General features: G+C 48.6%; 1 protein-coding gene across 2 annotated transcripts; it reads right to left on the reverse strand.

Moving 5' to 3' along the window:
- Nucleotides 1–322: 322 nt before the first annotated feature.
- Nucleotides 323–27816, reverse strand: XRN2 (5'-3' exoribonuclease 2). 2 transcript variants are annotated; one of them, XM_014895161.2, is made up of 30 exons: nucleotides 27683–27816; nucleotides 23864–23991; nucleotides 23665–23776; nucleotides 23294–23405; nucleotides 22569–22627; nucleotides 22394–22483; nucleotides 21770–21842; nucleotides 21622–21672; nucleotides 21297–21454; nucleotides 20810–20884; nucleotides 20589–20722; nucleotides 20444–20501; nucleotides 20246–20353; nucleotides 19610–19654; nucleotides 19196–19318; nucleotides 18346–18464; nucleotides 16997–17132; nucleotides 15219–15326; nucleotides 14790–14879; nucleotides 14386–14458; nucleotides 13588–13671; nucleotides 12986–13083; nucleotides 12829–12908; nucleotides 11691–11747; nucleotides 11126–11194; nucleotides 10899–11033; nucleotides 10330–10457; nucleotides 6739–6799; nucleotides 3259–3397; nucleotides 323–955 (listed from the first exon to the last, which is right to left on the reverse strand). In XM_014895161.2, the coding sequence occupies exons 1-30, from the start codon at nucleotides 27755–27757 to the stop codon at nucleotides 893–895; spliced, it is 2841 nt and encodes a 946-aa protein (XP_014750647.2). In that variant the 5' UTR covers nucleotides 27758–27816; the 3' UTR covers nucleotides 323–892. The 2 variants fall into 2 exon arrangements, with proteins under 2 accessions (XP_014750647.2, XP_088016963.1); XM_088160837.1 differs by lacking the exon at nucleotides 323–955 and adding an exon at nucleotides 2874–3123.
- Nucleotides 27817–27836: the final 20 nt, after the last annotated feature.

Raw genomic sequence — 27836 nt, forward strand, 5'->3', positions numbered from 1 at the left:
ATCCAGGTTGATGATTTCTTCCTTCCAAGGCTACACGGGGCTCTCCCCACATTGCTGGTGATTAACAGCACCTGGATGCTTGGGAAGAAGGGAGCACCGAGAGCAGGACTGGGAACTTCACTGATTTCCACAATACCTGGATTTAATGGAAATTCCAAAGGGAAAGCCGAACTGGATTCTCCTTTTTTTTCCTTTAACAAATATTTTAAATGCTAGAGGCCGGGTGGAATTATTTCCCAATAAATCAGCAGGAAAGGGTGCAGGCAGGTAAAAGATGCAAGCAGGCTCTGGAGGGGGCTGGAAATCAACCACACGGCACGGCTCAGAATTTCAAAAGCCACTTTATAAAGCAAATAAAAATATTTACTGATTTGGTACACTCACACAGAAAAAAACCCCTAGAAAGAGTGCTAAAAACGAATGGAACCTCTGCCCTTGGCAGCTATTTTAAATTAGGTATCAAACAGACAAAACGCGTCTGTAAAAGTTGAAATGTTTTTACTTCAGAGTCCGAAAATCCCATTGTCTCTGCGAGGAGCAGCGAGGGCCTCGTCCGGGTCTGCTCCAGGAGTTGCTAAAATCCCATTTCTGGCCGTTCTGTCCACATCGGTGGCAGGCACAGGAGGACAACGCGGCGCTCCCGCTCTTCCCAGTCCCTCCCCAAAAAATTCATCATCAGGTCCGTAAGAAATGTGCACATTTAAAACAGGCATCGCTTTAAAAACTACAGGCATGGCGCTTGACAGCTTCATTTTTTTTTTTCCTTTTTACCCACCCACTCCCTCACCCCTCACAAATAATAAAAAGAACAAAAAGCAAAAAAAAAAAAAAAAAACCGCGGACGTTTCTTCCATGGTTTAAAAAAAAAAATAACACGAACGGGAGGCAGGGGCTAATTCCAGCTGTACCTTCCTGCAGGAGGTGGGAGAGGGTAGGGCCTCCCGAGGCCGTACGCCTGCAAACAAACAAACAAACAAACAAAAGCGAGCATTTATTTTTGGGATTAGCAGCACGGGCAAACAAGAGGGGAGAGCTGGAGGCGCCACAAGCAACGGGGACAAAACATCCTCTGCATCCAGGCTGAGCATCCCCCCCCCCCCCCCCACTTCCCAAAAACAACAGAATTGCTGCAGAATCCCAAAGAAATCCATCCAGCCCCAGGCAGGGACTCCCCACCTGTGACACCTCAGCAGCAAAGGGACAGACGTTGGCCACACGTGGGGCAGCATTTTTGCACAGAAATATTTTAAGGAAAAAAAAAACGAAAGCTCTGTTTGTCGCAGAGGAGGCGTTTCCCAGCTTTAATAAGAGGTCAAAGAGACCCAAATCCCGCTTTGGAAATGACTCCCAACTGGATGTGTACTTAAATTCGGCCCTTTGGTACATCAAGGATCCTGGGGGGAAAAAAAAAATCCATGGGAAAATTTCAGGGAAGCATTTGAAGTGATTTCCAGAGCTGGAAGACTGCAGAGCCCAGCAGGTTAATTCGAGGTGATGCACCAGCACCAGTTATGGGTTTGCTTTGCTCTTTACCCGGGGCTTTTCGGTGGGGAGGGGGGAAAAAGGGGATTCCTTCCCTTGCTTTAAAAGAGAAATCCCCCTATCCTCGGCCAGGATAACCACGGGAAGCCTTTGGGTCTCTGGGAGAGCCGGGAGGCAGCACAGCCCCACTCCCAGGGAGCCCCCCAGATCCATGGCAGCTGCATTAATTTTGTAAGCACTCGGCAGCAGAGCGTTTATTAACCTCTTCAGACCATGTTCTGTACGCTGTAAAAAAAGAATTCAGAGGTGAAAGGGCCCAAAGATAATTATTTATGCTGCTACGTGTCACCACTTCCACTTGAATCCCTTTTCAAGGCTTTAAAGCTTTGAAATTTTCAGGCAGCAAGGCTGGATTCAATGATTAGGCTGGCACCCTAAACCCTTTCAGGTACCTTCTCATTTCACTCGGCCCCGAGGAAATAATAACATCTGAAAGTTCATTTAAAAATAACAAGAACAGGGGAAAAAAAAAAAAAAAAAAAAAAAAAGGCAGCAAAACATAAAAATTTAAAAGCAGATAAACAGTTGCAGCACGACTGCAAAGGGAATTTCTTAAGGAAGCAAATTCACTGGAGCTAAGAGATTTGATCGTGAACTCATCATGCATGTGAATAAAAACGGAAGGGTTGTCACTGCTGGGTTTTAATGCTCCCTGCAGCCGCAGGTGGGTCCGTGCCAGCCCCAGGGGAATTGTGCTCTGGCCAAGAGCCGTGGTGTGCACACCCACAGGCCTCCAACAGGGCTTTCCAAGCGGGAATTCACTGGGACACCCCCCCCCCCCCGGGCCCCCACTGCAAAGCCATTCCCTCTCCCCCCCCACGATTCCAGCTGCTGGGCACCACGGGTTAAGGCTGGGAATGAAGTGCTCCAAGCACAGAGTTCTGCCTCCCTCCAGTCACAACCTGTGGAGTCTAAAATACATTTTAACTGTGGATGAGGTGCATGGGCAGGTGGGCAGGCTGGCAGGAAGAAAATTAAAATTAGGAGTGACTAAAAAGTGACTTGTCCTGAGCTGAACCGGGCCCCAGCAGAAGGCACATTTCCAGCAGTTTGTGCCTTAATTTCCACATAAAGGATGGAGCAGTGGGGCTGTCACCACCTCCTCCTCCTCCTCGGGATTGGTCACTAATCTTCCCACCAACAGCAGCAGAACTAGGAGCTCAATCTAGGTATCAGAAATGTATTTAAAATGAGTGTTTAGCAGCGTAAACACCTCGAGTTCTGGTACCACAGTGTATGCAGGTCATGTTTCACTGGGATCACACCCCCCAGGAATATTCCCAAAGCACAGTCACCTGCTGCTTTCAAGCAGCATTTTCACTCGGTGGCATTTTCATGAACTGCTGGCCGAGTCACCCGTAATTTGGGATGAGGTTCTTCCTTTTACCCACACAGAGCTATTTCCACACCATTTGCAGCCATTTCATTCCTCTGCCTACGAGAACCCCGATATTTGCATTAAGGACTTTTTCAGCTCAGAGAAACAGAGCGGAGGAAACCGTGGGGAGGCTGTAAGGATCCACATTTCACACGTGCACCCGGGAGGAGCAGTGGGCAAGAGTTTCCTGACGATGCCCCAGGCTGCAGGAGGAAGGAGCGAGGGGTGTCACAGGACGCTGCTGGGGGCTGTGTGCCAGCAGGGTGACACGGTGACACCGGAGCCAGCTCAGCGTTGCCAAGGCAGGGGGAAACCTCGGTGGGAACCTCGTCTCCTACCTGTCTGCCCCTGTCCATGCGCTCCTCGGGTCTCTGCGGGTACGCCATGGGCCCCAGGCCCTGGTACTGGGCGGGCTGGAACTGGTTCGGGGACTGCAGCATGCGGTTCCAGGCGAGCAGAGGAGCGGCTCCGGCGGTCCTGGGACAGGAGAGAGCACGGAGCTGAGAACAACAGAGCACACACCCCCAACCCCGCCGCTGCCTTTTCGTCCCCCAGCTCGGCACGCACAGCCCAGCTCTGCCCAGGAACCAGGAGCATCTTCCCAAAGCTTCCTCGGGGCCGCGCCGCTGGCAGCTCTCGCCCGCGGAGCATCGCGCCAATTCGCCGGGAGGTTTTCCCCCCGCACCTTTGCCTGCAGGGCCATCCCAGCGGCCCAGGAGCAAACATGTGGCACACAGGAGCCGGGGGCTTTCTTCTCTGAGCGCCCAGACTCTTTCTGGGAGCCCATTCTTCCCAGTTAATTGCAGGTTGCAAATGAATTCTTAGGGCGAGCGCTCGGAATCTAGGGTAGGGGCCTTGGCTGCTTTTTCCCATCCATTATTCTGCTCAATATGTCAGGAGGTCTGATCGGGAAGAAACCTTTTCAAGTTCTATTGATGCCGTTTTCAATTGACCACGGTGACCTAGCAACATAAGCACTAATTGGCACGGGCTGACTGACATTTGGTGTACAGTTTATATGGGAACGCAGACCCCGCATCCATTATGGCCCCGTTTGCCACCCCGGATTACCCACAGCAAGAAATGTTTTCATTTCCCTCAAGTGCCCATTGCCAAGTGACAATTAGGCAGCAACAGGTAGGAGGAGGCCAACATTGTTCGATTCAAAATATTTAGGGAAATGCTCCGGTTGTTACAGCTGAGGGACAATTCCCTAAAGGATTCAGAGCAGGTGGGTCCTGCAGGATGATGTGAGGGAAAAACAGGGAGAGGGGAGAGAGTTAATCCTCCCCGACCTCTCTGAAGAGGGACTTGGCTGAGCAGAGCAGGGCCAGCCTGGAGGAGATGGGGACAGCAGAGATTCTGCACCCCAAGTTTGGGATGGGGACAGCAGAGAGAAGAGATTCTGCATCCCAAGTTTGGGATGGGGACAGCAGAGAGCAGAGACTCTGCACCCCAAGTTTGGGTTGGGGACAGCAAAGAGCAGAGATTCTGCACCCCAAATTTGGGTTGGGGACAGCAGAGAGAAGAGATTCTGCACCCCAAGTTTGGGATGGGGACAGCAGAGAGCAGAGATTCTGCACCCCAAATTTGGGATGGGGACAGCAGAGAGCAGAGATTCTGCACCCCAAATTTGGGATGGGGACAGAAGAGAGAAGAGATTCTGCACCCCAAATTTGGGATGGGGACAGCAAAGAGCAGAGACTCTGCACCCCAAGTTTATCTGCTGCACTACACATCACTCCTCACGAAAAAAAAAAGAAAGCTAAGAACATTTCACATTTGTGGGGACTAAACTCTCAAAATCAACTCTCTAAGTTCATACTCACTTCTTTTGATTAAGCACTTTGAGTACTAAGTTTTTTCCCCTCATGATTCCCAGAAAACAGCAGATTCTCCAGGAAATATGCACTGCTCAGCCAGAAGGAAAACTACTGGGAATTACCTGTATTTCATTAACAATCATTCTGCCTCTACAACAAGAGCTGGTGATAAATATGACTGAGGCCAGCATTGCTCCATGCCTGGAATGGGGAAGTCTGACACAAATTTCTTTGGACATTAACCTTTATTTGGCACGGAGTTTAAACCTTTTAAACTGTTTAAAAGCTTAGCTGTGAGAAGTTGGGGGTATTTAACAAATCAAACACAACATCACCTGGAACACCCCGGGGTGGGGGGTCACACCAGCAACTCAATTCAGCCAGGAGAACATTCCCACCTTTGGAAATTATTTCTATGAGTGGGCTAAGCAAAAAAAAAAAGATCTGTTTAAGCTGAGGGCACGTTTCCATCAGTCTCTCCCTATGAACTCTGCACTGGCTCCAGAGCATGGAAAGGAATCTCTGCAGTGCCCAGGAATGTCAGGACACAGGAGAGGGATCCCAAAACGCCATCAACAGGTTCAGATCCTTTTTCCTGCACCGAGTGTTTAACCTTGTGCTTAAGTCTCAGTACAGCAACTAAACATCAGCTCTAAGCACGTTTGATCTGCTCCCCAAATCCAAAACCTTCCAAGAACACGGCAGAGCTACTTATCCTCAGGGCTTTTCATAAACCCTGCACAGTGCAACAAAGGGAAGGCAGTGACAAGGGACAGACCTGCAGCAGCCCTTCACAAATAAAAGTATATAAACTGGGTTTAATTAAGGGGTGGGAGTGGCGAGTCCCATGGCCCAGGCAGTATTAAAGTTTGCATTATGAATGAATCTTGCCTTGCAATATTCCACACAGATGAGGCACAGGGCAAGGGAGCCAGGCTTATTTCAGTGGGGATCAAAATGGTTGCCATGGAAAGTGACTGTGGAGAGCTCAATAAATTCCCCCAAAGCCCATATTTTCAATGGTGAAACGTTTGCAAATAAACCCAAGGGGGAAAGGAAAAAAAAAAAAAAAAACAAACCCAAAAAAAAAGCTGGGCCTCGGAGCAGAAACTCCTCTCCCTCCTGCACGAACATAAATAAATAAATGCCATTATTCCTAGGTGCCACAGGTAGCCAGGGTTTGCTGAGCCCACCCCAGCAGAGGACACAGGAGCCATGAACGAGGGGATGCATGTAGAACATCCCTGATTATCAAACCATGTCACATTCCTTCCATTCGATGGCACTTATTGGGCTGCGGATTCCATAATCCTTCCCCGAGTCCCTTCTGCATTTAATTCAGTTCAGCCTTAAGTAGTTAAAGAAACTGTTTTCAGTGGCAACTAATAACTACTGACCTACAGTGACACTGCCCTACAATGGGCTTGTCAGGCCTGAAAAACTTGTACCAAAGAAGCTGATTAGGACTTCAAGAGGTTTGTAGCAAGAATCAATGGCTGGTCTGTGCTAATGCTGCGGCTGAGGCACAGGAATGATAAAAGTGGAACACCATTAGTTATGCCTCATTAAGCTCCACAGCCCTCCTAAAAAGAAATTTGTTTAGCCTGTCCAAAATCTAATGCAGTTTTAAGCTCTCTGTGTTCAATTTCATAGTATCTCAAAAGCTTCAATAAGATAAAGGCCAAAGAACCAAGAACGGTACCAAAGCACCAACAGTAAAGTTAATTTTGAAGCCTGAGTTTTAATGGAAAGTGTTTTTCCCTCCTTTTTTTTTAATACAAAGTCCTCGAGCCTTTTAAAGGATGAACACCACGTAGTGGGCTCTCAAAACATCAGTAAACCACGGACATTAATTAACTCAAAAAAAAAAAAAAAAACCACAAACCTGCCCTACAGCACTGCTTCCAGGATTCTAAACCACAATATTCCCAAGAGAGGAGGGAAGAGCAAGGGCTGGGCAGGCTGGCAGAGCCCAGTGCCCATTTCCTGCCTTACCTTTGTGGTGTCTGCTGGAACAAGGGCGTGGGGCCTCGCCAGGACTCCTGGGGACGGAGATCTGGAGAGCAAAACGAGAGGGGAAAATGAGAGACAGCAACTCACAACTCACAACCCAGGTGAGCTGGGCTCGCTCCTCTGCCACTCCTGCTGCTGCCTTGGACACAGTCGTGCTGTCAGCTGAGAAAATGCAACTTTGTTTTGGCTCTAGCACCACCAATAAGCTTCACAAGGGAGAGTTATGAATTTTAATTGCTGCAGCCAGCGTTGGCGAGTGCTCAGATGCTGCGCAGGTGTCTCCTCTTGAATTTTGGAATTAGCAAAACCTTGTGTTGTCACCCTAACAGCTCCCTTTAATGTTTCTGTCTCTTGCCAGGACGTTCATCGCTGTATAAAAAAAAAAAAACCACGGGCACTCGAGTACACGCCCACCACTGTGCTACCACCACACACCACGTCTGTGGCCAACTGAGATCTGTCACAGTCAAAATATGGGCCAGTTTCCCTCTGCCTGGCCTGAGTTATTCCATAAAGGCAACTAAACCAGCGAATGGAATGGAATAAAGGGGGTGATTCTGTTTTATTGAGGTAAATACAGTTATATCTAGGATGTAAAGCATAGAGAATTAATAAATACAAACGATAGCAAAGGTGCATTTCAAAGTGATAACACACCAATAAAAACCTGTTAACGACGTCTCAGATAATGGGATCAGACTGAATTCAGCCTTTTCGGGTTAAAACCTTGGCCAGAGCCCCAGAGCTGGCGTGCAGGAGACCACCCACCCTCCCATTGTCTGTGCCACCCAAACCAGCCCGGCACAAAGGCCAGGCAGGAGAGCAAGGCTGCTCTGACAGGGCCTGCAATTAAATGCTTGTTGTCCTTCTAAATAACCTGGTCAGCAAACAGGATAAAAGCAGCAGCTCCTCAATGGCACCCAGGCAGCCCCCAGCACTCCTCAATCAAAAGCTCCAGTTTCACTGACACCTCTGATGGCCTTCAAGTGTGACCTAATTCCAACAGCTGGCTCCAGCAGCTGGATAAATGGACACCCTGCCATGCTGCCAGGGGCCAGCACACGGCAGCCTGGACTCCCTGGAGGAAAGAGAAAATAAATCAGTCTGTGCCTCTTCTCCTACAGCTCTGGCTGGGCTGTCTGGCCCAGCTCCACACGAGGAGAACACCAAACAAACTCCCAACCCCTGCAGCCCTGCTCTTCTCCTGGCTGGGCAAAGCCAATGCAGCCCACAATTCTTCACTTATCCCCCACGCTGGGTTATTTTATTCAGATTTCCACCTGTACACACAGCCACGTGAGGCAGGATGTGATGACACACACACACACACATCCCCAGCATGACCAACCAGTGCTCCTCTCCCCCAGCCCATTCCCAGCCTGAAGCAGGGCAGGACTGAGGCTGGAGAAGTGGCACTTCCCTGCTGATCAGCTTGGGAATCTCGAGGGCTTTTCCAGGCCTCAACAGGCTGCACCCACACAAAGCCATGCTTATCTTGGAATACAAGGCGAGGGCAACAGAACCCACGACGCTCTTTAGGGGAAAATGTAAATTTAAATATCTTAAAATATCATCAAGAGCTGGGGACAGCCCCCGAGTGTCACAACTTTCAATCAAAAATATCCTAAAACGACTCTCTGTTTCTGATAATTCCCAAGTTTCACAGCAGCATCACACAAACACTGGGAACATCTCGCTTCCAGAGCCTTCCTCCCCACAGGAGCAAGGACTTGGCTCTGCTGCTGTAACCACACCTTCCTGCAGCTCAGTTTGAGCAAGACTTCAATGAAATCATCATCCAAATATTTAAAGCCCCCCCCCCCCCATTCATTTGTATGGCTGACAGAACAACCTTGGAGGGAGAGAGAGCCTGGAGCAGCGAATTGCACTTCAGAAAGGTACAAAAAAGAGGAAGGAATGACAATTAATATTTTCCTTAGGCTGAAAAACTTCGGCATTTCCCAGAGCTATAAGGCCAAAGAAACTGCCTCCTCCAGCAGCTCCTCGAGTAACAATTTATCTAATCAGGGTGGCAATCAAAGAGAAGATTTTGTGTTTACTGATTGCACTAATCAAAATCACTTTTCCAAGGCAGCTAATTGACAAGTTTACTGCCTGCCAGGCGAGTCATAAATCAGATGTCCTGCACGGCAGGAGCCGAACCTGCCATTCCCAGAGCGCTGCCACCCTGCACTTGACTCCCCGAGTTATCAGCACGGACAATTATTCATCAGCTGAAAATTGGCACATCCGAGGCAAATCAGGGAGCAGTGGGTGAGGAAACACCCCCAGCCCTGAGGCTCTTGAGGAGGAGGTGGCTCCTGGCCCTTCGGGGCCCATTTCACTGCGGTGACAACAGCACAAGCCAAGGGGAAAGCTGCTCTGCACCAGTCCCACTCAACGGGGAGGGGTTTGGCCACACCGGCTGTGGTTTCCTGAATTCCCACCCACACCCTGCGGGCAGACTGTTCCCTCAGCAAAGATCTCGCTGCAGCGGGGTCTGGGGAGCTGCTGACACTCCTCACCTGTAGTGGTGGCATTCGTGCCCAAAAAAAACCCCAACATTTCTGGGATCCAAGGCTCACCTTCACAGCTCTGCTCGAAACCAGACCCACACAACCCCTAATCCGGGATGGGCTCCAATCTTTGGGCAGGTGAACATCCCAGCAGAAATCTGGGGCTGTTTCTTTTCTGTTAGAAAACTAACAAAGGTTTAAGCAAGCCTGACCGTAGCTGTGCTTTACTCGGCATTGACAATCTCAGGTGAGCTGGGGCCTCACTCTCCAGCCAGGCATCAGGATGGGTTTTGAGAATGGTTCTGGAGAGCAACACAACCCTCAGGCTGCTTGATCCACCCTCCTGATGGACATGAGCTGCTCTCAGCCCCCCAAAAACGAGGCACTGAAAACAACCATCCCCAAACCCTAAGCCGAGCACCGCCAAGACTTCACGCTGCAGGCAGTGCAAATGAGAAGCTAATTAAGAGTTTAAATCTCATCTCCCAGGGCAGCTGGGTGTCTTAGCAGAGGAGGAGGAGGAACAGAACGCAGTGAAGTGCCAGAGAGCAGGTTTGCAGTGTCCCACGGAAGCAGAGCAGCTCTGGAGAGCGTGGCTGGCACAGGACCCTGCAGCTCCTCCTGGCTCCTCTCCCAGCAACCTGTGCCTCGTGGAAAAAGACCACCAGACAGTTCTCCAAGGCCAACAGATGGACTGAGGCTTCTCCTCCAGCAGTGGCTCCAAGCCTCCTCAGTTTGAACCGGTCTGTGGCACAAGGATGAGAGCTGGGCAAGTGCCTCACGGGCAGGATCAGCTCCAGGAACATGGGACAGACAGAGCACTTTGGAGCTGCTCCCACAACACACCAGCTCTCAGCAGGAACAGCAGCACAGGGGCTGCTGGGCTCCCAAAACCACGTAAATATTCTCTTTTTGTAGAGATGAATTTGCCATCTGGTGGTTCTGCCTTGCCATTCCCCACATTCTCCCTCCCAGATGGCATTCCAGCACAGCCAAGCAGGTGAAAAGAGCTAAAGATCAGAGGCAGGCAGAGGAGCAGGAGGCAGAGGGCACTTACTTGAGAGCAGTTTGGGGATCTGCTGCTGGCTGCCCATGAGGGGCCTGGCGTAGGGGCTGCCGTAGGCTCCGAGCGGCATGGCGTTGGGATACATCCCTGGCATGGCCCTGTCCCTGGGCATCGTGTGCCTGCCACGGGGAGAAAACAGCCAGGGAACAGCTCAGGAGGCTGTGCTGATCCCCCTCTGCCAGCACAGCCCACCCCCCCTTCTCCCTCCCTGCTGGCACGGGGATGGATGCACAGGCACGCCAGGGAATGCTCAGCTCTGCTTTTTATTGGGGCTGTGACATGCCAGAGGGTTCTCAAGTGCAGCCCTGCTTCTCCTTCCTAAAAACTCCCCCAGAGCCACAGGATGGAGAAGGTTTGCCAGATTTTATCTGCCAGATTTTATTTGCCTGACTCCTTTAAAGCATTCTCATCTCTGGCTCTGACAAACACACGGCTCCTTGCACTCCTCAACATGGAAACCCATTTAATTTTTAAAGCCTGGACACTCCATGCCCATCCCTTTTCCTTGTTTTAATTTAAAAAGGAAAAGGAGGGCAGTGACCCCAGCGAGGCAGCCTTACCCCAAGGTTCTGAATGCTGACTGGTCCAAATGCACGGGTTTCCTGTCCCTGTTAAAGCCAAGCTGTGGTCTCCAAGGCCTGCCATCATTGTTGGTCTTTTCCCAGTCTCCTGGCTTCAGAACTGGAGCAGGTTTCCTGAACAACAGGCCCATAAGTACTTAGCAGAGCAAATACTCAGATGGATAAATCAGAATTGAGTGATTGGAAAGCTGGCAGCTGACACTTACTTTGCCCCAGGTAACACTGTGGCCTTGAAAACAAAGTCTTCAGCAAACTGTGGATCTTTGAACGAGATGCTAGAAGAAAGTATTTGAGGATTATTAGGCTCGTTGCATAATGGAGACAAAAAGTGAAACAGGAATCACTTGGCTTTGTTACCAAGAAAGCTGAAAGCAAGCAGATGAGCAGAATCATCCCACTCTTCCAGCTGGAATTCATGTTTTCCAGCACCAAGAAATAATGAGGTTACAAGGAAAGAGAATAATGGCTTCCTGGAAAATTCAGCCTGAGGAGCAGCACCCTGGCTGCTCATACCACCTCTGAGACAGGAGGAAAAATCCTTGTGACAGAACAATTCCAAACCCTCCCTTTAAATCATCCCTCACAGGAGCCACATCCCCACTTAGGACACGCTTCCTAAGGTGTCCTGGCAAGGCACAGCTCAGCAGTTCTGACTTCTCTGTGGTGGAACCAAGCTGTGCCTCTCTGGACATAAAAATGACACGGACCACGAGTGGTTTTCAGTGCTCTGAGTGCTGCACACCCTGGCAGGAAAGGCCAGAGTTCACTGACCTGACTGCAGAGTTCTGTGTCAGATCCTTCAGCATGGGAACAGGAGACTCCACCACCCTGGGGCAGAGAAAAGCCTCTGTTAGAACAGCACAGAACACATTTCTCACCATCTGCTGCCCTGCCAACTAAGCCTGCAAAACATTTATTTCAAAATTAACCCCTAAACCAAGTGCTCCTACAAGCACTGGAGTGGCTGCATCCTTATTTCTTAGTGCCACCTCTTCTGCACCTCTTCTCTAGGCTCTGGCTAGAAGAGGAAGAAGTTTCTTGCTCCTGTTCCCTCCAAAACAACTCTGACTTGGTGGAATTCCTCACAGAGAAGTGTCTGTTAGAGGGACCTGGGGGACATTTGCTGTCCAGCCAAGGCAGTGTTTGTGCACTGAACTCCTACTTGTATCCCTGAGCACAGTCAGAGGAGAAAAAAAAAAAATGAGTGTGTGTCCTACCAGGAGAAGATTACACTGATCATTCCTCAAACTGCATGCATCCTCCAGAAAAATAAAAATATAGTATGTGTAGCTGGGACCAGCCCTGATTTCAGTGCTGCAGACTAAATGGACAAAGCCAAAATACATCTGAAGTTATCACTACCTGGATTTTTCTCTGATGTAATGCAGCTTTAGCATATAAAAAGCAGAGTTGTGGGGTTTTTGGGCAGTGTGCACTAATGGGAAGTCACATCAGCCCACATTAACACCCACACAAAAGCAGAGAAGCCAAAACACGACTCCACTGAACAAGGCCACTGAGCACGACCACTTTTATTACCCAGGCCTTGTTTACCTCGGAGAACAATACCTAAAGGCATAAAAACCAGCCTTCCACAGGTGAAATGACAAACAAACAAAGATTCCTCAGCGAAGAAACAAATGCATTAGAGTGTTTTAAAGATATCTGAGGCTGCTTGAAAGGCCAAGACGAGAGGTTAAGAAAAAAGAAAAAAAAAAAAAAAAAAAAAAAGGGACCACGGAATGCAAATTTCACTTGCTGGGGAATCTCCTCCGTGCTGGAGGTAACATGTGCTGAGTCTGAACACTCAGACAGACACACGTGGCCTTGTCAGGAGTTTTAATTTATTCCTTGAGGCCACAAAAAACCCCGTTTCTGCTGCTGGAAGTGCAGGAGGGACCCCACTCACTGATCGGGGAGGACGGCGTTGTCGTTCAGGGTGAGCTTTCCCTGGATGCCATGGCACAGCTCTGGAGGGATGTCCACGGCCTGTGGAGGGAGAGGAGCTCTCAGTTGCAGCCCTCCAGACCTCCCTGCTCCCCCCTGAGCAAGCCAGTGCCACCCACCTCCGTGTTCTTGCTCTTGTACTGCTCCACGATGAAGTCACAGAGGGGATGGTGCTTGCCCACGAAGAGAACGTCACCACCCAGGCTGTTCCTCCTGCCTGCAGAAACGATGGGAATGGGGCAAGAGCTCGGGAGAAGGCAGCAAAACAGCCCTGGTGACACCTCCACCAAAGCCAAGTTTCACCCTGGTTTAGCTTGGAACACAGGAAAGACAATGTCTGCCCAGAGCAGGACGTGGCTGGTGCCAAGGACAGCTGGCAGGCAGCAAAAGAATGGCAATCTTGTGTTCAGAGCAGGAATGCTGAATTTGGAATAGAGTAACACAGACAGAATTGATAAAAAAAAAAAAAAAACCAACCCCAAACCCCTTCAGAAGGGGAACAAAGAAGTGCTACAAAACAAATGCACCCAGCATCACTGATCACCTGCAGCACCCCTGGGCAAGAGTTTGTCACAAACTCAACCCGACCCAAACACAATGAAATTCATAGGTGGAAACAAGACACCCCAATCCTCCAACAAAGCACCCCAATCCTCCAACAAAGCACCCCAATCCTCCAACAAAGCACCCCAATCCTCCAACAAAGCACCCCAATTCTCACTCTCTTCAGGAGTCAGGTCAGGGTACACTTCCTCCAGGGCAGCTCTGAGGCGTCGCTCATCCACAAAGGGCAGCAAAGCCACACCTGGCAAAAAAAACCAAACTTGCTGAACAATCCCAGAACCTCCCCAAAACCAGACAGCAGCATGGCAAGCTGTGATCAGGTCCCTCAGCCAAGAAACAGGGCAGAAGTCAGATTTTTCTGTGCCTTTATTCAAACAAAACCTGTTGCACTCAAACTGCAAAGCTAAAACTGCAGTGTAAATTACAGCCAGCCACAGAAGCTGGCAGAGCTTGGAAATTAATGTTCTTTAAAGAAAGGAAAAAGCTGCATAAATGCTGCAGCTCTTTTTCCATTCTTTGTGTGCTCCAAAATATTTCTGTATTCCCCCAAGTATTTTTGGCACAGTACTAATGAGCCACTGATTGAGCAGAACGAGATCCATTAATTAAATGCAAAGGAGACAAAAGACAATTACACGCTGAGGCTGATAAAAACAGAAGAATGATTAATCTAGTTCAGGACAAATGAACAAATCTAGAATGACTGCTGAAATTACCAATAATCATTGCCAATGCAAAACCAGTTACTGAACCATAATTTGCTCTTCATACTAATTTCTTCTCAGAAATACACCTGCTGTAAAATACCTGTCCTCACAACAAGTTACTTCTGTGACTCAGTGCAGTGTTTTCTCACTAAGATGATTTTCCAATTTCTTTCTATTTTTACAGGTTTTCAAGACTAACGTCTAAAAATTTAAAAAAAAAAATAAAAACAACAAAGTTGAAGTTTCACCTTGCCAAGCATACTTCTTGCCATTCAAATCAATAGCAAAATCTTCAGGGTAGAAGTCAATGATGCTTGATTCCTGGAATTGAGAAAACACAATTCACCCTTAAAGCCAACTTTGACACGGGTTCAGAATGCCACGTGGTGCCAAAAACAAAATAACAGATAACAGAAACAGCCATTTTCATTAAAAGCCATTTAAGCCCAGAGTGGGGATGGACACCCAGAGATTTAAAGTAAGAAATTAAGGAGGAGAGGTAATTAGGATAAGTTACCTGCTCCCCATCTAAGATTTGTGTAGGAAACTAAAGCACCTGAAGTGTCAGAGAGCTGGGCAATGCCATCTGAATTGCAAGAAATCACTTTGAATGATTCTGAGGCACCACTGCAATCTCCCCAGGGATTCTCACCGGGTCTGTCATGAGTTTCCTCCAGGTGGGCGGCAGGAAATTCCCACTGGCAGCTGGGAACACTCCCATCAGCTGCTCCAGAGGCTTGAACTGTGGAGAGCACACACAGGCACGGGTGGGACACTGGGAATGAGGGGGGCAGAGCAGCAGGAGGGATGGAGGGAGGGGATGGATGCAGGGATGGATGCAGGGATGGATGCAGGGATGGATGATGGAGGGAGGGATGCAGGGATGGATGATGGAGGGAGGGATGCAGGAATGGATGATGGAGGGAGGGATGCAGGGATGGATGATGGAGGGAGGGGATGGATGCAGGAATGGATGATGGAGGGAGGGATGCAGGGATGGATGCAGGGATGGCTGCAGGGATGATGGAGGGAGGGAGGGATGCAGGGATGACGGAGGGATGGATAAAAGCTGCATCCCTACCGGTTTGGAGCCCTTCTCAAAGTCTGAAGGCATGTCCGCGATGCCCTCGAAGTCCGAGGCAAAGGGGGCGTAGTGGAAGGGGTAGTACCAGTTCCAGGATGCACAGCCCTGGGGCAGGGAGGTGAGAGACACCAAATCAGAGCCAGCAGCAGCTGGACACCACGCAGCCCAGTCACCAAGCATGGCAGAGAGCAGCCTGCACCCCCTCTTTTCCACAGCACAAGCCCGGTGCTGCCGTGGGGAGCTGTGGGAGCAGAGCCCCCCACGCTGCTCACACGGTGACCAGGATTTGCTGCTGACAACAATTCCGGTTTCCTCTGGTGCTCCTCTCTCCAGAGGCAGCACTCCTGGCACGCTTGGAGTAGCACTTTGCTCTTCCCCCTCTCATTTCCCTGCCTCAAACACAGCAGAACGCCGTGCACCTCCCCAAGGAAATGTGTTTCCACAGGGTCTAAGTCAAGCTTCCACCTCCTCAGCTATTTTTCTTAGCAGCACCACTTGAAACAAAAGCCCACTACTATTTTGACTTCCAGTTCTGAACAATTAAATGTCAACGAGGCTCCTCCAGTGGTATTTTTGGTACCAAATTACAGCACCTACAATTATTCACCGTGCTCCTTCAAAGAGAATGTTTCAAAAGCCAGGTGGATTGCTTTCATTCTTCTTTTTTTTTTTTCCTTTTTTCCCCCCATCTCCAGACACGTGTTCCCTCTAGTGGGACATGCCCTGTGTCATTAGCTCTCTGGAGGAATAGAAAGGCATGTCATGTATTCTGGCACAAATTTTATGGACAGCCAGCAGTAGTTATTGGAGTCAACTTTTATATTATGGTGAAAAGAAAAAAAAAAAAAAAAAGCCAAACGAAGATCCTCAGGCAACCCTACTTGGAGTTTTCCCCCTAACCTCATTTCCATGTGAGCAGGGAGCAATTTTCCAGCTGCTCCATCCCCACACAAGAGACTGGAATGGTTCTGAGCTCCTGTACCACTGAAGGGTTAAAAAACTCTCATGGTTAAAAAACCACAACTTGATTTGAATCCCCCACAACACATGAGCCAGAGCCCCAAACTCAAGGAATGCTTCGAGCAGGAGGGAAGGGGACACATTGGAACAAAATGACAAGGGTGGGGAGTGAAAAAAACCCCTTGGAATTTTGCTGGCACGTGAGCTGTCTGCCCAGCTGGACAGGTGGCAGCCACTGAGGAAAAAGATGAAGTTTTAAGAAGACAGCCCAGTGTGGGAGCTCCAAACTCACACAGCCAGGCTAGCTGACTTTGCCTTCAGGGCACGGAGCTCCTTATTAACCACGAGTGCAACAAACCCCACCAGGGCTCACTAATCTCGTGCCAATCTGACATCTCAATTATCAAAAGATTTAAATCAGATACAGATTGCTGCAATCTGCATGGAGCAGCATGACAATCTGCAGAGCAGACTGACAACTCTGTCCCCTGCCAGCTCTTGCTGCCATTCCACATTGTGTCCTCTGCAGACGAATGAATGAGAGAACAATGTCATTATTTTTGAGAAAGGGGAAATAGCAGAGGTTCTTGTGCACCAAGTGCTGCTGCTGGATGTGAGAACCAGAATCCTGAGGCTGGCAGAGACCTCTGTGACCCATCACCACCCTGCCAAGCAGAGCAGAGCACCGAGTGCCACGTTCTTGTTCCTTCAGCATCTCCAGCGATGCCGAGGCCTCATTGCGACCCCCAGTGCCAAACAGAACCTCCAAAAAAAAGCCCACAGCTTTTCCAAACCTCGCAGCACCCTGGGGTTACCTGGTAATAATATCTGAGCACCCAGCACAGCCCTTCCACGTAGGACTGCACGACCTTGCGGCGGAATTTCTCATCCGAGGCGTCCACGTCGAATTTGTTTTTGTAGTAGCGCTGCTTCCAGCCCGTCTCCCACAACCTGCAACACAAGCAGGCACGGGTAACACCTGAGCCTGCACACAGGCACCTCTGCACTGGAAAAAAAACCAAAGCCATTTGCTGTTTGGATAGAGTTTAAATGAAAGCAGGAAAGCAGAAGCGGGAGAAAACGTGACTCTCGGCAGAACTGAGAGTTTTCCTGTTATCCCCAAATATAAAAGGCAAGCAAATGCAGAAGATGCTTTCAAGACTTCCAGAAAAGCAGGTGAGCAAGGAGAGAGCTCCAGGCACTGAGGGCTTGAGGGATGGAGTCAAGAACATCTGCAGGCTCTGAGCTGCCTGGCAGGCAGACACTTGCACAAATTCAAAAACTCTTCTGTGAGATAAAACCCATCTGCAGCTGACTGCAACAATTTGTTCTGGTTTCAAAGTCGCTCTAAATAGAGAATACATTTCCACAAACAGAGTGGTCGTATCTAGGACATCAACACGGTTCTTTTTATTTACAATAAAAAGCAGAGAATTCATTCCCACCCGGAAAAGGACACGAAAAAATATTCTGAGCTACTAAAGCTTAAAAAACTGTGCCAGAATCACCACAGTTCCTTCATACTGCTCAAGCTTCTTTTAGAAGCCCTCGGATGGGAAATCAAAAGGAATCATTTCTCCTTAAAATTAATGATTTTATATAAAAATTCCGCTTGCTTGATTTAAAATAAATCAAGAAATAAATAAAAATCAGGAAAGAAAGTAAGAATGAGAGCAAGAATGGTGATATTGCACTTCTCAGGAACTCAAACAGCAAGAGCTTCAGTGAAACCCTTGACCAAGGCAGACTCACTGGTGGTTAATTCCCAGGAAATTCCTGCCTCACCCTCCCCGTGCCAATGCAAGGACTCAGAGACAAACCAGAGCTGCAGGGGAGCACTGGAATCGAGGGAGGATGGCAGGAAGAGCCTGGAATTCTGCTCACATCTCGGGGAATGTCTGGCCAGGCTGGGTCTCAGAGGGAGCCCTGGCTGGGAGGCTGCAGAGCTGCCTGCATACTAATCTGGATGCTTAGCTTGAACAGGCAGAGCTCACCCATTCTCACTGGAATTTACTGCACATCCTCACCCTCCACGTTAATTACAGCTGGATAAAAAGATCACAGCAAAGCATCCAAGGCACTGCTGCACCCAGCTAAATGGCATTAATTAGGCTGCATCCATCTCGGCAATTTGCTAACAAAGTGCTCCCAAAAATGGCTTCACCTGATATTATCCTCTGGCTCGGGTTCACTGTCACTGTCCTCAGGTTTCCTCTTAATTCCTCCTCCCAGGGACGGGCTGCCATCAGGAGTCAGGCTGGTGTTTGGAGATGCTGAAGTTGTCTGGGGTCAGAATTATTACAGATAAATAGGGGAAGGAAGAGGAGGATTTATTAGGCTTTTAAAAATGGAAGTTAAAATTAACAGCTCTGTGATAATCACAGGCCTTCTCTTCAGTTCCAAAAAAAAAAAAAACAAAAAAAAACCCCAAACAACTCCAGGCAAAGGCTGCCCAGCCCTTAACCCATCAAAGGCAAGGGGCAAAAGGGAAAACCACATCCCTGTTAAAAAGATGCACAGAGGCAAAGATGCCACTGGCTTTGAGAAATAAAAAGGATGAAATAAACAGCACGACCTGAATCGATTCAAAAACGTCATTCTGAATATATTCTAATTTTGGAACACCACTGCAGCTTCTGATACAACTTCCATTTGAGTGAGAAAAACGTGCTTCCAACTCAGGACTGCCAGAAACACTCTGAGTCCCTTCACAGCTGCTCTCTGAAACTCCTCTCAAATCTATCTATTTGAATATTACAGCCTAAAAGAAATGTCTCCTGTTCCATGAAGGAACTAATTCGCTTGAGTCAGGCGCAAAAAAGTTCTGAGATTAAAAGGGAAGAGCAGCAGAAACCACACCTTAAAAAAAGCACATTGTATTTAGACTCCAGAGACAAAACACACATCCCTGTGATGAAAAGAACTTTCAATCTTCCTTGAAGAATGACGTTTGAGCTTTTCAGGGATGGGGCAGAGGAAGAAGTGCCTGTGGGTAACAGGGAGCTGTGACTCACAGAGTTGTGCATCCTCATCTCAAAGGCAGCTTGTCGAGGGTTACAGATTGCCTGAGGGCTGGATCGATTTCCCAGCGCTTGAGGGGAAAACTGGCCACCAGGAATAAAGGAAGGCTGATCCCTCTGCAAGATAAACACACACAGGGGCTGCTGAAAGAGCTGTGTGATCTCCCCAGCACCGGGGTGATGATCTCTCACCATTTTCAGATTAACGGGAAATGTACAAAGGCACACTCTAAAAATATGGAAATTTTTTTTAAAAAAATCAACCTAATTTAAATTTTTTAAACTTTGAGATAGTTTACACCCAGGCCAGCAAACACCATGATTACACCTGCAGTTTCAACTACAAAAACTCAAGTAGACATTTATATATTCTTACTAGTTTTTGCACTGGCTAAGGAATTCACTTACCTTCAATCTCTTCCTTTTTTCTTTTTGCCTTCTTTTAAAGTTATCCTAAAGGAGGAACAAAGGGAAATAAAGTCAGTCAAGGACTGACAGATTCTCTGGCAAATGATTTCATTGTAATCCTCAAGTGACCACACCACAAGGTTTTTAGGGAATGTTCTGAGTAAGACAGGGGTCAATGCTTGTGTCTGTAAATCCCACAGAAATGGGATGGAATTTTTTACCCTACCATGAAAATCTATGGGGGGGAAAAAAGCCCCAAAACTCTGGTAATGATTTAAAGGATCCACAAAATTTAGCTGCAGCCTTACTTGAGGGTGACAGCAGTGTCAATGCACACAGACTCACTGCCTGCACTGCAGAGCTGCCTCAAAGAAATGTCACAGAGGCATTCCAGTCTTAGAAACAGGAAAAGAGGCTCAAGGGAAAGCATTTCCTACTCTGTGATTCCTGGGCCAACTAAAAACCTGAACATCAAACTGGCATTTCCAGGAAAAGAAACTCAGCTGGAAGCACAAGGTTCTTTTTTGAGCCTGGAAGAATTCATCAGAGATTATAACGAAGTAAATACAAATTTTGGGGGGATTTTCTTTTTCTAACCCTCTTAAAGGAGTGTCAGAACAACAGCAAAGCAATTACATCATCGTCTTTCCTCTTTTTGAAAATACTGTCTTCAACTTCCCCAACAGCCAGCATGATCATCTGCACCCGCTGCAGGTTCACAAAGCCACTTTCAGTCAGGTAGCCCTGCAGGTCAGAGAAGAGCAGAGTTGAAAACCAAGCCCGTTTGGTGGCAAAGACATGGATGTTTTGGAAAGGAAAAGGAAAAGCTCTCACCCCGGTTTTGTGCACCACGTTTTTATAGATGTTAACCAAGCGATCGATGGCTCCTTCCCTGAACACAAAGCACAGGGTGAGAGTCCTGGCAGTGACAAGAACAGGAGATGTTCTGGCAGGGACAGGAAATGGGATTCTCATCTACCTGATCTCCAGAGAGGGCAGGTGAGGGAGGAAATCATTCCCCACGAAGAAGCACATGAAGACCCAGTCATCGACGCTCCTTTCAAAATCAAAAGTGAAAGGCAAGCTGGCCATGGTGAGCTCCCTCTCCAGGTACTGCAACACAAAAACACACACAGGCAGCTCAGAGAACACAGCACAGGGCTGGAATGGCATTTACAGCCACGAGCTGCTGCCCCTCACCTCTCTCAGGACACACAGGCGGATGAAGATGAACTCCTGCTCCGAGACCGGCATGGTGTCTGCAAACTGATCGTGCTGGAACAGAGGGGACTCCCGTCACACACAGCAACAACAACAACAAGCAGCAGCAGAAACATCTGGACAAACATCCCAGAGCTTCTCCTGGAAGCTCTCCTTGCTTCGACTGGACTTGAGGGAGACCCAAAAACAGGCTCCCAAGCCCTTGTGCCGAGCCTGTGTTTTGCTGCTTTGTGCACATCTGCCCGGTTTCTGATGGTCTGTTCTCATTCAGAGGCAAAAACGCCAAACAACAAAACACAAGTGTGCACATCAGGTTTGACACGACACTTTTGTATTTTTACTTGCAAGGGGAAAGCCAGGTATTCCCAGCAACAATTGCTTCAGCTAAAACCAACAGCAAGAACAATCTGAGAATGTCCTTATAGGCTACAGACTAAAGAAATGCTAGAAATAGCAAAATTCTTACCTTTCCTTGTTTCTCTCTGGGCAGACCTTGGCAATCCTTGACCTCATGCCCCATCTGGTTACAGAGAGCACAGGGCTTGGGCTTGTTTGGTTTGAACTCTTCCCTAATGATGGTGAAGTTTGGCTCGTGTGTAGCTAAGCCAAGCATGATCAGATCAGCTACCAAGCAAAGGAGAGGAATTAAACGTGATTAAGGATAAATATCATCAAGTTTGGGTTGGTTTTTTTTTTTTTTAAAAAAAAAGAGGTTTAGAAGCAAAGTGGATTCTGCCTCAAGCAAGATGTTGATGTGATTACCCAGGAACCACAAGCAAGAGAGAACTCACCATCAGCCCCACACAGACAGTGGTGAGTGTTTGGGTCATGGTTCGGTTGAGCTGCACAAAAGAAAATTTCATTTTATTAAAGTCATGCAAAATAAATAATTACTGAGCATATCTTAACTTAAAATGTCCACATTCATTGGACTTTTACCTCTTTGTCTCCTGATGTAATCCATGATTTTGTGCTCCCCTTCACCAGGAGCACTGGCATCTGACAAAATAACCTGAAAAACACTCAAATCACGGCAACAATTAATGGGAAAAACCCAGTAACTCAGTTACTGAACACAGCACCTGACTTCTGAATACCTGACATTCTAATCTGTGCTTTGAGCTCAAATACTGGGATTGAAGATGAAATTTATTTACAAGCAAGGAGCAGGTGAAGAGGCCTTCACTTGGCTCTAGCAGCTCCAGGCTGGAGCCGAAACGATCCCTGTCCTGCTAAATTGTCAGGGCAATGAAATGGGCACTAGAGAACTCCCAGACTGAGCTCATGGATGCTCTGAAACACGATCTCATCACCCCCTCCTCCTCACCCTGAGGAGAATTAGTGTTTATAAAACCCACCCCCGTCTGATGGGGGAAAAAAAAAAAAAAAATCAAGCAGAGCCAACTGCTCCTTGCCCTTCAGTGAAACCACAGTAAATGGAAATGGATCTCAGCAGATATCAGCCCAAGAGCCAAATGTGCCCAATTCCTGCTCTTCAATCAGATCCCAGCCCAGCCCAATCGTGTCCTTGATGTGCCCCAAGGGTGGGAGTGGCACACTCACGGTCAGGTTCTTCCAGCCCGGGTCGCTGTTGAGGCGCTCAGCGATGTAATAGCGCAGGCATTTCGCCAGATTGTCCATGAACTCGGTGCCCTGCACGGCACGGGGAGGGAAGGAGAGGGATCAAAACCAACATCCAGCCCCTGGCAATGGCAGGGTGCAGGGCCAGGCCACTCACCGGGGTGATACAGTTGCTGTCAAACCTCTCCTTTACCTCCTCCGGAGGCAGGAAACCACCTGGAGCAACAGAAACAGGGAGCACAGTTACATCCACAGGGACCACTGCCAACATTTTCACGAGGAGAAAAACCCAGACAGCTCCCCTGGGAATAATTAACTGCCTGAAACCTGTTTGCTTTTGTGGGAATTTCATTAAACAAACGAACTCTTTCCATTGTATTACCTCTGTCCTACAGGTGCTACCACATTTACAGACACTGTTACTTCAGCAGGGGGATTTCAAAGCCCAGCCAGCAGCAACACACTCCCCTCTCACTCCAGCTGTGTCACCATCACCCTCAAAAGTTGCTCTGACTTTTGTTTCCTCGTTGAATTCAGAGTTTCTGCTGTCAAGTAACTCCCCTTGCTAGCAGCTTATTATCCCTGTGCAAGAGTATTTCCATCTGATGCCTGCTTTTTAAGCCTCAATCCTCCTTTCATCAAGCCCTACAAACGTCTACTTCCTTCCAGAAGGGTTTTGGTTGTTTCTCACTGCATTTATCCCTGCTCTTCTGTTCAATTTATTTTCAAAAGGAATTAAGAGCACTCAACACAAACTCATTTCAGGCAGGAGACTGAAGAAGAAAAGATGACATTTTGTTTTGTCTCAGTTTCTTTGGAAAACACGGACTCAGCTTTCCCCGGCCTTGTCCTCCCCTTCTCATGGAAAATCCTCTGCCTTACCTTTGGCCAGAATTTCCTGTCGGATTTTTTGCTTCTCCTCAGCAGCTTCCATGCCCTCCTTCGAGGCTCTGAATCTCCTGGACCGCTGTTGATTCATTTTGGCACGTGGGGCCTAAAAAAAAAGGGTACAGGAGAGCTTGGGTCACTTTTTTTTGCATCTGGACAATCTCTCTCCTGTCCTGAGAGCTGCTTTGGGACACAAGTGATTACAAAGAGCTGATCTCTGCTGGGAAGCTTGGATGGAGCAGCCTGTGCCAGTGGAAGGTACCCCTGGCCACGTGGGAGCAGGTGATTTTCCAGCACAAAAAAAGCCATTCTGCTGAGGGGAGATGAGGATTTTCCAGCTGGAAAGAGAGCATGCCAACACTCACCACCCCATCGATGGCCATGTAGAGGAGTCTCCTCGGCCTGACGATGTTGAAGATCCTGTCGATGTACTCAAAAATCGCCACCATCATCTCATCTTCATTTTTGGGAGCTGGCCTAAAACACAGAGCAGCCAAAGGAACACCTGAAATGCTGCCAGCAAAGAGACACGAGAGCTGCAAGGAGCCAAAGCAAGGGCCTCACTTGTCCTCGGGGTGTGTGCAGGGGTGAATGATGCCGTTCATGTCCAGGTAGAGGTTGTCGAACTCCACCTCGTTGGGGTTGGGTTTGCTGGTGTCGATGGGGACCTTGACACCATTGCACTCCTTGGCCTGGGGAAGGAGAGGGGACGAGGATTTCAGCACAAATAACCAGCACCTGTCAATGCACACAAGTCTGCTTCGCTTTTAAAGGCGGCGGGAGAAAAAAAAAAAAAGCAGTGAGCACCATCACGCAGCACTTCTTTCCACAGATGTTTTTAACCACAAAACACAGTGCTGGGTTATGGGAGAGTGCTCACTTCTGCTGACAAGAAAAGTCCCCCACATCTCATTATTTCTTCGTCCTAAATCACCTAGAGCCACCTATACTCCTGGAGTGCTGCAGCAGTGGATTCTTCAAGAACCACGGGGTCATTTCTGTTTCCTCACCGTCATTTCAGGGTTGTTTTCTTTAGGCCTTTGCGGTTTGCTTTTGTGGTTAGTTTGCTCAGAAGGCAGTAATTTGCAACATTGATTCTTCCTTCCACCAGCCACAGTGTAACCCACACAAATTAAACCCCAAGAGCACGCAAGAGGAGCTGAGCAAGGGAAAGCCCGACGATTTTTACAGGAGTTTCTGGGCTGTAAAACACGCAGAGGTGGAAGAGCAGCAGCAGGGCTGGCTGATTTTTTACCCCCAAAATTAAACCCTCGGTTTGGTGTTGACATTCAGCACGGTTATCCGTGGCAGATGCCACCCCCAATTTCGCCTCCTTTACTGAGCTCTCCACACACACACACTAAATGAGGTTGGTGTTAGCAGAAAAGAAGTGTTGGTGCAAACAGTGCACAAAATCTGGATTCTCCCTGATCCCCAGCCCACCCTGTGTGCCCAGCTAAATGGGGTTCAGAGGGAATCCCTGGTGTTCTGAGGCAGAAAACGAGCCCCCCCTTCCCAAGCCCAGCCCTGGGGAAGGCAGGCTGAAGTAGTGGCAGTGATATCTCCTGTGATATAACTAAACTGCTCACTTCTCATCTACAGCCTCTTTTGAAACCATTGAAAACAGATCTTCAAACACGATACTTTAGCTGCAGCTTTATTAATTCCTAGCCATTTGATTAAGAATATTCTCTCCTGGATTTTTTTTTATTATCTTCAAGATCTTCCTCTCATTCTTCCTGCTCAGCTTAAGAAGGAGATTATTTCTTTTTCTTAAACCTGATTAATCTAGCAAGGTAAGAGAAGAAGGATCAACTTTTCAATATTTCAAAGAGACAAGCTACCGGGAGATACAAAATTTCTGATGAGAGAGAGATTTACAGCAATCCTAAAACACACACAGAGCTGATTACATCGTGAGAGAAGCTTAAATTCAACGACAGGAAGGCAAACTACAGCTTCTCCCTGCTGTCCTAGCCCACTCTCACATTTATGACCAGGTTTGAACATTAAAAAAAAAAAAAAAAAAAATGATAATGAATGTGATTTATCCACGTGCTGTCCTGGCTGTAATTGAGCTGGAACAAGGCAACGTGGATGAGGAGAGCAGGAGCTGCCACTTCACTTAGGGCAAATCCAACTCAAGGAATTTCTTGGGTCTTTCCACTCATTTTAATAAAGAACTTTGGCTGGCACAAGCTAAGTTATTAAAGATTGGAGAAAAAAAAAAAAAAAAAAAAAAAAAAGGGACACACAGTGGGTAAAACCAGGGCTGCACAAACCTAAACGTGAGAGCAGCTTTGATTACACAGAGATTTATTAAACACTTACAAAAATGTGCTGAAAAAAGGCAAACCTGCTCCTAGAGACAACTGCCCCGAGCTGTTACAGGTGTAATTGCTGTTTAAATGGTGGCTGCTTTTCAATGACAGATCTTAAAGGGTTCTCCAGCCCTTAAACAGCCCCTAAACTGAGGCTCAGGTCGCAGGCAGGAGTTTGGTGCAGGGATCAGCAGAGCCAGTGCTGCTGGAGCCCGGCATTAAGGGAAACTGTTAAGCCCACAACCCCCTCCTTTTCCTCCATAAAAATTCCCAGACAGATTCTTAGATCTTAATTATCCCCCATTAAAAACTCACTTCTAGCAATGACAGGTAAAATAAACTTCCCACCTTGCTGAGAGGGCCTGAAATCACAGCTGTGATAAAACCACAGCATAAAACTCACGATTTTACCAAACCTGTGCTTCACTGCCTGAAGCTGAAATGCAGGAACAGCCTGGAAAAGCACAGAGCTGAGCAGCCTGGCAGCCTCAGCTGGGAATTCCACCACCTCACCCCCTCCTCCCTGATCTCCCCCACACTTTATCCCCTTCCACGTCTTTGCTTCCCCAAGGGAAGGAAGGGAGGAGCAGAGAGGCAGAAGCCCCAGCACACGGCCTGGATTTTCCAAACCATAGAGAGGGAAGGGCAAGATCCCAGCCAGTACAATCCAACAAAGCACGACACAACTTGTTTGGAAAAGCAGTTTGGGGAAGCAGGAACTCCGGAGTTTTCCTCCTCAGAAAGGCTCGGGTTAGCCCTGAGGAGGAGAACTTGTCACTTCCCAAATCCTGGGAGACCACCCCCCATCCTCCCTGTCCCATAGGATGTCACAACATTCTCCTGGCTGCAGGGATGTGCCAGAAAGAAAAAAAAGAACAAGACAAAACAAAAAAACAGCCCAAAAAACCCCATATAAACAGACATCATTTCAGCTGCAATGCTGCCTGGAAAGGCACCTGTGGAATCCTGTGTAAGAGCCTCCACTGAAACCTCCTGCTGCTGCTGCTGCCAGGAATCTGGAAAGCCAGATTTTAGAGGATGCCCTTGGAATAATCAGCTCCCTGCTTGGCCAGGAGATGTTTATCCTGAACTAGGAAACACCAGCAATGAGACAAAAGCCCCCGAGGCTGCTCGAGCTTAAAAGAGCACAGGCTTGGTTCGAGTCTTGGACGAAGTGTGACATCCTGGGGCTTTCCCAAAAAAAATAAATAAATAAATAAAGCCCCAGGGTAAAGCAGGAAGCTGGAGAGCAACTAATAATGAAAGACGAGGCTGAGAGAATAACAAGCAAGGCACAAAAATTCCACAGCTTGAGTTAGTGAAGCACTGGGAGCTGAGAACATCCCTGCAGCTCCAAGGGACAGCTCAGCTCCCTCTCATTCCTGCCCTGCCTTTCCCGAGCCCATTCCTGGAGCAGGATGCTGGGATTGTGTGCCTGGAAAGAGACCCCGGAGCTGATTTCAAAGCATTTCCTTGCTCTTTCCAAGACAGGCAGCTGCACTCGTGTGCTCCCAGCAAATCCCAGAGCTTGCTGCGGCTCCTAATTCCCAAAAACAAAAAGTCGTGGAAAAGCAGGGACTGCGAAAAACATCCAGGAAACAGCAAGAAGCATTCCCACTGCTCCCCTGCTAAAGTCTCACCACAAATCCGACTTTTCCGGGTGGGAAAGCCGCGCGAAGGCAGAGCCGAGGGTGCCGGGAAGGGCTGGAATTCCAGCGGAGGGGCTGGAGAGGGGGAAATCGGAGGAGCAGCCCCATTCCCTCCCTGCTCCGGCCTCCACGTGCTCCTCCCGCACCACCGGCGTCTCAAAGTCCGCAAAAAATTCCAAACCTCCCCAAAACCAAACCCGAACAAAGCCCCAACCCACCCACCACCGGGACCGGGAGCTCGGCACCGGGAATTCGGCAGCGGGGGCTCACTCAGCACCGGGAATTCGGCAGCGGGGGCTCACTCAGCACCGGGAATGCTGCACCGGGGGGCTCAGCACCGGTGAAGCCTCACCGGCCCCGACCTCGCGGGACGGCCACCAGCGGGCCCGTGCGGTGCCGTGCGGCCGGCTCACCTTCTCCTCGACGCAGTTGACGATGATGGAGGGGTACTTGCGGCTGAGCCAGCGGAAGAAGGCCGGGACCCCCATGGCGGCAGCGGGACGCGCCGCGCCGAGCGGGACCCGCGGCACTTCCGGGGTCGAGGGGCGGCGCGGGGCACGCCGGGAA

This window comes from Sturnus vulgaris, chromosome 3 (genome assembly GCF_052056855.1).
Source record: "Sturnus vulgaris isolate bStuVul1 chromosome 3, bStuVul1.hap1, whole genome shotgun sequence".
NCBI classification, from domain to species: Eukaryota; Metazoa; Chordata; class Aves; order Passeriformes; family Sturnidae; genus Sturnus; species Sturnus vulgaris.